An 11,128-nucleotide genomic window follows, 5' to 3' on the forward strand; every position below is an offset into this window, starting at 1 on the left:
TGCACGATTCGAGTTGTGTGCTGAAGCCATGCAGAATCCATGCCAAATGGGAGTTGAGTTCACATTGTACATAGAGATGAACAGTTAAATGAAAATATTGAACCTCTCTGACCTATGAAATCTACTTTCCATTACTTGGCATTGAAATTGACATCCAAACATCTTCCACTCATTCAATTCCTTCTCAACCTCAAATCGGGGCAGACACGTGGTAACATGGAATAATTTAGGTTCTAATTAATATTCCTTCCAATTCCATGTCTTTATCTTCGAATTGGAATTTACCAAAAATAAAACACAAGAAAAAAACTCGACACACACGAGACTGCAAGCTGTTGCTTTTAGATATTTTTTTGACTCTGATTAGCACAAACAAGAAGCCGTCCATCTAAAATCAACCAACATTACATAATGAGTTCTTCAAACGATCAACAACAAGAAAACTTGATCATCAAGTTGTATCTTTCCAAGGATCACATCCGAAGATTCACTGCACTCCCTTCATCAACGTTAGAAGACGTGAAGAGCAAAGTCGTTGAATTTTACCAAGAGTTGGGACAACAAATCTCCAATGACAAGTTAGATTTACAATATTGTGATAGTGATAATGAATGGGCCATACTCAGAAACGAAGATGATTGGTATTGTTGCAAGGCTATTTGTTCTCCGAACATCAAGATTAGACAAGCCAATATGTGGATGAAGGCTATTTACAATTACAAAACACAGCAACAAGCTTTGGTCCAAAAGTTTAACAAGGAAAAGAAGCAACTTGTTTCTAAAGGACAAGAATTTTGCTCTCAAATCAATCAAGAATTGAAGAAGATCGGATCTAACGAAGAAGTTAAGAAGTTTGAAAAGGCAGTTGAAGATTTCTGTACAAGTGTTGTTGATTCAATCACTCCATTGCTTAATAATGCTGCTGAAGCAACAAGTGATTTATTTGAAAGTGCTTTCAAAGGAAGACAATCAGCAAGTGCTTCGGAATCTTCTTCAACTGAACCATCATCATCTGATGAACTGATCCGAGTTACTGAACATGAAGAAGAACAAGATCAAGAAGAAGAAAAGGCCTTCGAACAAGCACAGCAAGCTATCCAACAACCAATTCAGCAACAACCAGCTCAAAACGAAGAAAACATTATTGAACGATCGGGTTTTATTTGGGTAAATCCAACCAACAGCTCGCCAGTTCCAATTGTGCAACCAACAGTTGAGGAAGTGCCACAACCTACAGAGGTGCCAGCAGTGCAAGAGCCAATGATCTCTCAACCAGCAGTGCAACAAGAACCAGTTGCTGAAGAATCAGTACCAGTTGTTGCTCAACAAGAGGAGCAATCTCCTGTTGAGACGCCTTATGCTGAGCAGCTCAAAATGCTTGAAGTCATGGGTTTCACTGATACGACCAAGAACTTACAGTTACTAGACAAACATAACGGAAATCTTGCCTTGGTTGTTGATGAATTGTTGTAAGATAGACATTTGTGAATAAATATTGAGTTTAATCAAGATCGAAGACGCTTTGTATGATTGCTGCATGTCTTTCTGAGAAGGTATTAGAAAAGAAAGAAAGCAAACGTTTTTTGAGTTGTTCTGTAGCAGCTGAGCTCTTACCAGTATTTTCCTGTATCAATTTATGGAGAATTGAATCACGAATGAGCTTTTCTTCATCCACAATATTCTTTGCATTTACCATTGCCAATAATTGATAAGAAACGTAAAAGGCAGCTGTATAAATGTTGAGCAAAATGTTAAACTGAGTTTCATCATCTATTCCACCCTCTCTTTCTCTCCACATGCAGTAAATATCACACGCAATTCTAAGCCTCTCTAAAAGTTTTTCTTGATTTTCTCTAATAATGTTGGTGTCAGATGGAATACCGTTGTATACAGATATCATTAATTCTACAGCACCTTGGAATGATTCTTTTGTCCAGTTGTTGTTCGAAGTTTCTAGAGTAAAATCTGTGGCAAGTTTCTCTTGATAGAACACTAACTTGAGAAAATAGGATGGATCTTGAGCACTGCTTGTATCATTAGACGCCAAAGAAGCGAGCTTTAAAAGTGATAATCTATTTCTCATGGTAATTAAAGAATCACGCTTTAAAATGTTTTTGGAGGGCTCATCTGTAAGCTCAGTCAGTGATTGTTGAACGCTATCCAATTTACCCAATTGAATACTATGAAGCCATCTCAAGTTAGCATCAGATTCAACTACTGCTCCAACCTGTTGTGGGTATTTGATACTCCATTGATACCCAAGTAATTCATGATATCGTTTAGACTCTTTCAAGTAAGAAAATAGATATGATGCAAAGTCATTAAACCTTCTAATATAAATAGAGTATTGAGCAATTCTTTCAGACTCTAGTGGGTGTCTCTCTTCTGTAAGTTGAATTAAATGTTTGAAATCCTTGTACTTTTCAGCTAAGGTCAAGGCAAAGCTTTTAGGAGAAACGTCACCAATGTCATTCTTGTTTTTAAAGGTGGAAATAATTGCATCTCTCTTTTGTTCAAATTGAAGGCTGTGGAACCTGCTATTATCTTGTTGCTTTAAATCTCTCAAAATAGAAAACAAAAAGTCAGCAATTTCAAACATTTGGTTCAGGATATGTGCAGAATTTTGATATTCTTCATTCAGAGCGTTTGCTGACTTTTTAAATTGCTCATAAAAAAGATTAACGATTAGATCAGATTTTTCTGAGGTCCATGTACTCGATATGTCTCCTAGTCCAAGAGTAGTATGTGCCATTTCTCGGAAGCCACGTATACCATCAATAAAACATTGATACACTCTATTCACGAGTGTCACACTGCTGCTTTTCTTTGCAGCAGTTTGTATCGCGTCAATGAATTCATGTACCTTAGACACCTCAATGTAAAAATTCTCAACGTTTGAGTGTAATTTGCGTTGTTTACAAAGATTCATTGCTGCAATCAGTATATCAAAATCTTTCTTTTGATAACCTCCCAGTTCATTTTGAAGTTCTCTCAGCTTCATACAAACAAAGATTTTCTCTCCATATTCGAATACTTGCAGTAACTGTTGTCTTGATAATGCTTGGAAAATGTTGCAGTCTTGTAAATAAATGATAAATTGAGTATAATCTTCCAGTTTTTTCTGCAAAGTTTTTGAAATAAGAATAGACATCTTTTCTGAAAAAACAGAATGATCAATACTGTCAATAGGTATAACTAAGCTTCCTGATAGAGGTATACTGTCTACCAAAAGCTCACAAGCTTTGACTACAGCGGATCTAATATTAGCATTTGATTCTATTTGAGTATTTCTCTTTCTAAATAATCCCAAAACAACATTTGCGAAACTAATTTCAGGGTCATATTGAGTATTATCCAAATCTTGGTCATAGAGTTGTGAATCGTTTGTCTTTTTGTCAGATTCTGAGTCGCTCATTGGAGAAATTTGCACTAGTGTCAAATCACCATTTCTACTAATAATACATATGTCAGCAATGCTTATGGATCCTGCACACAAGATTTCTGGTGCCTCAATTTGTTGAATCATTCTGTTTCTCTCAAAAACCGACAAGGTTTCAAGAATTGAAACAAATAATTTTTCTTTTTCAAAAACCATCTGGCTATTGTTATAAATATACTCGTTATTTTCATTGTAGTCAACAGAGAGTAGAGTTACAGGAGACTCGACAATAAACTTGTCCATAAATCTATCGTGAATTTGAAGAGGCCATACCAGATAGTTCACAAGAGGAACATGGTTAGAGTCAAAAACTTCTGGTGTACACCAAGACAACAGAAATATTTTTCCTTGAGGTTCGTCATAGGCAATGTTAATGAGCCTTAATGAATACTTTTTCATAAAGTTAAGCTTTTTTAGCTCGGCAAGAATCTCACGTCTCCAACAAAGCTAACAAATGATGTTATCAATTACTCAAAATGTTTTCATGTTAAGCTTACCTCTTTTCCTTGCTCTGTGTATTTGGAGAGACTGTTTTCAGTTAAAATGAAGAAATAATTGTCCGAGGATCTAATGGAAATAACGGCTTCTGGTTCACTATAAGTACTAGTAGTTTTGTTCCATGACGTAAGCCAACTAAAAAGGCCTTCCGAAGTGTTAGTTGATGCGTTTTGAGACCCATAGGCTTTTTGTTGAGTTGTAACATCAATCTCTCCGTTTGGTAAGCAATGAATCTCGAAGAAATATCCAGTTTTTGTTCCTAAATATAAGTGATTGTCCTTCAATTGATTTGGAGCAATGCAAGTCAAGCAAAGGGAATCATAACAAAAGTTTAGCTTTCTTAACAGATTTCCAACTTCGAACTTAAACTGAGATTCTTCATCTTCTAAGCTAATGTCATACCAGTATTTGTATTTGCCTTCGGGTGTGCAAAAAAATAGAGAGAAATTTGTTGATTCCGATTGTGATGATGGAATCATCAGCGATATAAAACAATTTCCAGGCACAGTCTCTGACATTGGTACATTCTCCAAACAAAGAGCGAACCTAGAATTGGCCAACCCTTTTTTGATATCCCAAACAAATAATTTATCATTGTCCAAAACCCAAGCTATCCCATGTTGAATTCCGGCCTTTGAAAATTTCTTCACGTTTGCAGGCAATCCGAATTTTCTTGATTTTACCTCGTACAAAATACTTGAATCGTCTTCAACCATAGATGAATCATTGAATTTGGTCTTCTTTGTGCTGTTAAACATGCCTCCTTCATCTTCGGAAGGTGGAGTGTGATTGCCAAGCAGTCGCTTCATTTTTTCATTCAAAAAATTATTTATTGCTATTCAACAAGAATTCATACTACCAACACGTGTTGCATGTTTATCATCATTTACCCTGTATTCTCATGCACCAAAGACTAACCAAAGGAGATGTTTTAAGCCTGTACCGAAGGATGCTCAAGCAATCCTTGCTGATACCCACTGCTCAAAAGAGAGAAAATTTGATACAAGAAATTCGTTCTAATTTTCGGAAGTATAAACCTGTTACGAATGATGAGATGATAGAAGAGTTATGGAAGAAGGCTCTAGATAAATACGGATATATTTGTATGATCACTCCAAAGAGAGTGCATACGGAATCACAACATATTTCTGCAAAAACACAATTCGTTAAAGTAGACGGCGAATGGAAAGATGTAAACCAACTCGCATCCGATGACATTCAAAAACAAGACAAAGCAGCACATAGTAATTGGGGAAGAGGAAATTTAGATCCTGACCAAGTGAAACGACATGAGTACTTGGTGAGAAGACAAAACTTTATGGAGGGACCACTAAAAGGCTATCGACCCGTTTACGAAAGAAACTGGCTTGGTGATGATTAAAATATTCACGAAACAAGGGTATCCGTCTTCCAAAGTGTTCAACAAGTCATGAAAACCAATAGGACTATGAAGGTTAAATGAATGTCCGAAATAATAATAATTTGAAAATCTTCAAAATTGGCTCTCAAAAGACAACAAGACAAATAAAAATGCAAAATCAACGAGAGCGCTTTCATCTAAACCTTGATCCTGCAGAGATTGATGCAATGAGTCCAGAGGAATTGAAACAGAAAGTTCCTAATCAAGCAGATGAAGCTCTCAAGCTCAGACTCAAGAAGTACGGAATGAAACAATGTAAAGTGGAGTCCAAGAATTTTGCTGATTGCTCCAAAGACAAATTATTGTCTATTGCAGTGAAGTGTAAAGATGAGCTGCAAGCACTTACAGATTGTATTACCATTTAGTATGTTTTATTTGGAAATTAATACGGAGTGAATGACGAGTTGCTTACCAAACATTTGATGTTACTTCATCATCGGAAAATACAAAATTTAGTTTAAATGAAGACAACATGAACAAGATGAGGAGAGCGTATTTGAAAGGAGAGCTAGTTAAAAAGCATAACATAACGGACCTACGGGGTGAACTGAATCGAAGGTTAGAGGAAAGAACAAAGTCAACATCAACACAGGAAAATGTTTAAATATTATGCTCTTCCACGTGAACGAGTATCAATTAGGATTTGTTGAACTTCTTTATGGATGAAAACACTAGTAGTACTACAAGTGATAAAAGTAAAATAATTAATTACCTTTTCGTTGGTTTCAAATACTTATTGTTGATCAATCATTTGATGAGGACGCAAATTCTTGAGCGTGTGAAATCGCAAACAAAAATGAAGAAATTGATTCATTGCGAAACAAAGAGTATTGCCGATAAGAGACGAGCGCTGATGGTGCTCGCAAAACATCCATTACCTCATACCACCATTAACATCTTATTGGCAAAGAACAACGTCGTAATGGGAAGAGTTCACAATAATGAAAATAATATTCGGACATTCCGAGCAAACTCGACAAATTTTCTGCTCACCACATCATTGGCCAATCCAAAGCCAAACCAAAATTCCACTCACCCATTTGCAAATTCACTCCCAAAACTATATTATTTGTTTCTTATCGGGGGAGGAATTGTACTAGTTGCCAATTTTATTGGAATAATTTATTACAAGAAACAATTTAATGAATTGATGAAACAAAATTTTCTAATTTCAAATGATGAAGAGCATCAATCATCTCAAACATTGGACAGTACACAAATTCAAAAACTTAAAGAATTAATTACAAGTGTTCGCTCTTTAATTAGAGTGGGCTATTATCCAAAAGAGTTTTATGAAACCAAAATTTTACATGATATTCAGTCTTTGAAGGGAAAACAATTGACAGACGATCCACATGACCAAGAAACACTACAACAAATGATAGAAATGTTTTTAGTAGATTTGAAAAAGTGCTCTTCGCAACCACTTCGATCCCAACTTGCACAATCGGCTCCTCATGATGATGAATTGACACAATGGTTAGAAAAACCAAAAGAAACAAGCGCTGGAGACAAAACTTCTCTCAAGGATTTATATACATCAAAAGTCATGTCTTTCCCTACATTATATAAGGTTTTTTGTTTTACAACTATTGGATCCTTGGCCTTTGCGAGACTTAATAGAATTCCTGCAATCAGCCAAAAAAGCAGAATGGCAATAACATCCATTGTTATCATGTACAGCGCATGGGCTGGGCTTTTCAGACATTATTCCATCACCAAACTTTCAAACATGTTCACTTCATGGTTTGAAACAAGTAATTCTGAAGGTCAACCAACAATCAGATTACCCATTGTTCATTTAATATTCCAACAATACTTGAATGTTTTTGCCTTCATTATTTGGCTCTCCATGTACAGATTAGTTCGATATGTCGTGTTGCCAGAAGTGTTATTTGCGTTTGATCGAGAAATCATTCAATTGCTTGAGGATCAGTCTCTTAAGGAGTCTAAGAATTCGGAAAAACCTCAACACAGCAAAGAAGATTAATCTTCCTTCAATTTGTATGGGTTTAGTGGCTTTGCATATTTGGGCATGAACACAAACATCTTGATATAGATTGGAATAAAACAAACGACTCCAATAATGGCAATTGTAACGAAAGCATATCTGGCAAAATAATAGCTATCCACTTTTTGCTGAGCTGACGCGAGCAAAACATTGCTTGCGGTGGAATTGTCTAACGGAATCTTTGGAGACAGCAAAAAGAAGAGGAAAATAAATATCGGAATGAACAAGGCAAGAAAAATGACAGCGCTTTGAAGCTCCATGTAAATTGAAAATTGCAGCATTTGGAACACCTACGTTTTTGACTTCTTTTTCTTTACCACACAACAGCAACAACACAAAGAAAAACCACAAATCAACGAAATAATAAATACAACAACTCCATATCCAATCCCGAGCCCAGGTACAATCGCGGAAGCAACCATGTCTGGACAATAATATTGAGGGCTGGTTGAATATCAAAGACAATTTTTTTAAAGTGAGTGTTGTATGCGAAAGGCGCGAACATGCTGTTTGACGAAATTGTGTGCATTTACTATACAATGGATCCTATCTTAAAAAGAAGACCATCCTCCTTCTACTGTTAGCACAGATCCGTTCACGTAGCTGGCATCATCGGAAGCCAAAAACAAAGCGGCCTTAGCAAGCTCAGATGGTTGTCCAAGACGGGGCATTAATTGAGATCCCAAAAACATCTTTACTGCACCCAACGGTGAGGATTTTTAACTTCAATATTGGTCTGAACACTTCCAGGAGCAATGGCGTTGCAACGAATACCTTGATCACCATAATGAAAACCAACATTCTTGGTCATTCCTATCAGTGCGTGCTTGCTTGCGGTATAACCAATACCTGCTCGTCCACCATGAAGGCCTCCCAACGATGCAATGTTGATGATCGCTCCATTCTTCTTTTGGGACATGATGGGAATGGCTTTCCTCATTGTTCTTATGGGACCGGTAGTATTGACTGCCATTACCTTTTCCCAGACTTCATCAGTGATATCTCCACATGAAATGAAGTTATCCATGATTCCTGCATTGTTTACGAGAATATCCAATTTTCCAAATTGTGAGAGAGTTTCTTGGAACAGACGATCGACATCTTCTTGTTTGGAAACATCTCCACACACTCCAATGGCAATACCTCCCAATTGTTGAATCTCATCAAGCGTTTCCTTAATTCGTTGCTCACTCACATCTGTGACTACCACTTTAGATCCATGAAGTCAGATGTTGAGCGTGCGCTCTTGATTTTATTGCTTGCTGGTTGAATCGCAGTCAGCAGACGGCAACAGTCGGGTCCGATGTTGCTATGGATATCAGAGCTAAGGGAACAAGTTCGTCATGAATCGGCTGGTCTCCAAACGAAACTTACTATTAATATTTAAAGCTTTAGGCCTAAATCCGTTCTTTTCCAACAACAATTTCGTTTAACGTTATACCTCATGTGACCATAAACGAAAGTTCACTTTTTATTGGGAACGCATTGTATGGCATCAGCTGGGTTGGAATTCACATGTAAGCGTTCATGAGTGCTGAAAGTGTTTGAAGAAGTGTCCTGCTCATTAACCTTTTCTTGATGTTCTTGTCAGAACTCCCCAGCAACAGCTTGTTTCCTTTTCTCGAATTAGACAACCCCAACGAAAACTGAGAGTGTGCGTTGAGAAAAGGTAACGTCACGAAAAAAAAATGTCAGCTCCCTCCACAGAAGCCATCACATCATCCATGAATCACAATAATTCCACTCATTCATCATCCTCGGTTGTTGTTAGAAAGATTGCTTGTGTAGGTGCCGGTTATGTGGGTGGTCCTACAATGGCCGTCATTGCCAACAAATGCCATCACATTCAAGTAGTTATCTTTGACGTGAACAAGAAGAGAATTGACCAATGGAACAGTGATAAATTACCAATCTATGAACCTGGCTTGGATGAGCTTGTTTTTGAAAGAAGAGGAAAGAACTTACATTTCACGACTGATTACGAATCTGTTCTTGATGCCGATATTATCTTCTTCTCCGTTAACACTCCAACCAAACATTACGGTATCGGAAAGGGTCGAGCAGCAGATTTGAAATATATTGAATTATGCGCACGACAATTGAGAAACGCCATTCAACACGGACGAAAAATCATTGTCGAGAAGAGTACAGTCCCGATCAGAACTTCAATGGCATTGAAGAAAATTCTCACCTCTGGAGAGAGTAAGGCTCACTTTGATATCTTGTCTAATCCAGAGTTTTTAGCAGAAGGAACAGCCATCAGTGATTTGAATAATCCTGATCGAGTACTCATTGGAGGTGAAAGTGAGGAAGCTATTGCTACATTGTCATCGGTCTATGAGCACTGGGTTCCAAAGGAAAGAATTATTACTACGAACTTGTGGTCCAGCGAGTTGAGCAAATTAGTGGCTAACTGCATGTTGGCACAACGTATTTCATCTATTAATGCCATCTCTGCTCTCTGCGAAAAAACAGGAGCTGATGTTTCTCAGGTAGCTCATGCGGTAGGCAAGGATACTAGAATTGGTTCAAAGTTTTTGCAAGCAAGTGTTGGATTTGGTGGTAGTTGCTTCCAGAAGGATATTTTGAATTTGGTATATCTTGCTGAACACTACAATCTTCCAGAAGTAGCAGACTATTTCTATGGAATTGTTAGAATTAATGATTATCAAAGAGAACGATTTGCCAAGAAGGTCATTCACAAGTTATTCAACACTGTATCGAATAAGAAAATCACCGTTCTAGGTTTTGCATTCAAAAAAGACACTGCAGATACTCGTGAATCAAGTAGTATTTATATTTGTAAGGCATTATTAGAAGAACATGCCAATATTCACATTTATGATCCTAAAGTGCCTGAAGAGCAAGTTCGTTATGACATGAAGAGTATTATGAACGGATGTTACGAGGGCGACTTTAGTGCCAGATTTGAAGAATCACCAGAGAGCGAACTTGTCAAATCTAACATTCATTGTGCCACAGATCCATATGAAGCTGTTAAGGACTCTCATGCCATCCTTGTCATGACTGAATGGGATGAATTTAAGACGTATGACTACAAGAGAATCTTTGAACTGATGAAAAAGCCAGCTTACATTTTTGATGGAAGAAATATTCTGAATGGTAAACAATTAGAAAGTATTGGATTTGATGTGTATCAAATCGGAAAGCAAGAAACAAACCCAGCCGATTGGTAAAACTTTTCTATTTCGATTATTGTTATTTATTAAATTTAATTTATTCGATTGTGACGACAATAGTTGAGCTGACGATGTACCTAGGAGCAGAGAATCGCGTCTGTATTTTACATAGTTATCGTCGGTAGTAAATGAAGCTTATTGAATGCATATTGTGCATAAGTAGTGTCTCCTTATTGCGGTCTGTTATTTCGAAGGTGATTCAAGCTTGTTTCCGCAGGTACAGCCGACGGTAAAACTCGAGATAAAAAATACTGTCGGGAGTTACTGACGAAAAGAATCCACCAAGACACAAAATACAGCCGGAAGAAGCATCATGTTAAATATTCTAATAATGGAGGTTTAATGAACGAAATAACGACGGAAATACTGTTGAAATAACCTACCACAACACCTGTGGCTGTTACTATCGACGATAATGATAGAAATCTTCTTATTTTATTTTAATTCAATTTGAAATTTTTTTGGTTCAATATTTGATTTAAAATTGTTATTGCAAATGCATTTTAAATTTTATTGGCATCATAATTTACAACTCAACAACGTTGGCAGGGTTGACAGGT

General features: G+C 36.9%; 7 protein-coding genes across 7 annotated transcripts; 5 read left to right on the plus strand and 2 right to left on the minus strand.

Annotated features, from left to right (window-relative positions):
* Positions 1-411: 411 nt before the first annotated feature.
* Positions 412-1,473, plus strand: C9374_010203 (uncharacterized protein; the record flags this gene model as incomplete). The annotated part of the gene is made up of 1 exon (XM_044685722.1): positions 412-1,473. The coding sequence occupies one exon, from the start codon at positions 412-414 to the stop codon at positions 1,471-1,473; it is 1,062 nt and encodes a 353-aa protein (XP_044544373.1).
* A 28-nt stretch (positions 1,474-1,501) lies between these two features.
* Positions 1,502-4,746, minus strand: C9374_010204 (uncharacterized protein; the record flags this gene model as incomplete). The annotated part of the gene is made up of 2 exons (XM_044685723.1): positions 1,502-3,886; positions 3,937-4,746. The coding sequence occupies 2 exons, from the start codon at positions 4,744-4,746 to the stop codon at positions 1,502-1,504; spliced, it is 3,195 nt and encodes a 1,064-aa protein (XP_044544374.1).
* A 92-nt stretch (positions 4,747-4,838) lies between these two features.
* Positions 4,839-5,318, plus strand: C9374_010205 (uncharacterized protein; the record flags this gene model as incomplete). Its single annotated transcript, XM_044685724.1, has 1 exon — positions 4,839-5,318. The coding sequence occupies one exon, from the start codon at positions 4,839-4,841 to the stop codon at positions 5,316-5,318; it is 480 nt and encodes a 159-aa protein (XP_044544375.1).
* Positions 5,319-5,467: 149 nt separating this feature from the next.
* On the plus strand, positions 5,468-5,961 carry C9374_010206 (uncharacterized protein; the record flags this gene model as incomplete). The annotated part of the gene is made up of 2 exons (XM_044685725.1): positions 5,468-5,721; positions 5,814-5,961. The coding sequence occupies 2 exons, from the start codon at positions 5,468-5,470 to the stop codon at positions 5,959-5,961; spliced, it is 402 nt and encodes a 133-aa protein (XP_044544376.1).
* A 192-nt stretch (positions 5,962-6,153) lies between these two features.
* C9374_010207 (uncharacterized protein) lies at positions 6,154-7,347 on the plus strand (the record flags this gene model as incomplete). The annotated part of the gene is made up of 1 exon (XM_044685726.1): positions 6,154-7,347. One exon carries the CDS (start codon positions 6,154-6,156, stop codon positions 7,345-7,347), a length of 1,194 nt encoding a protein of 397 aa, XP_044544377.1.
* Positions 7,348-8,062: 715 nt separating this feature from the next.
* On the minus strand, positions 8,063-8,395 carry C9374_010208 (uncharacterized protein; the record flags this gene model as incomplete). The annotated part of the gene is made up of 1 exon (XM_044685727.1): positions 8,063-8,395. The coding sequence occupies one exon, from the start codon at positions 8,393-8,395 to the stop codon at positions 8,063-8,065; it is 333 nt and encodes a 110-aa protein (XP_044544378.1).
* Positions 8,396-9,056: 661 nt separating this feature from the next.
* Positions 9,057-10,565, plus strand: C9374_010209 (uncharacterized protein; the record flags this gene model as incomplete). Its single annotated transcript, XM_044685728.1, has 1 exon — positions 9,057-10,565. One exon carries the CDS (start codon positions 9,057-9,059, stop codon positions 10,563-10,565), a length of 1,509 nt encoding a protein of 502 aa, XP_044544379.1.
* Positions 10,566-11,128: the final 563 nt, after the last annotated feature.

The sequence above is a fragment of the Naegleria lovaniensis genome (assembly GCF_003324165.1).
Source record: "Naegleria lovaniensis strain ATCC 30569 chromosome Unknown tig040, whole genome shotgun sequence".
In the NCBI taxonomy this organism is placed as follows: Eukaryota; Heterolobosea; class Eutetramitea; order Acrasida; family Naegleriidae; genus Naegleria; species Naegleria lovaniensis.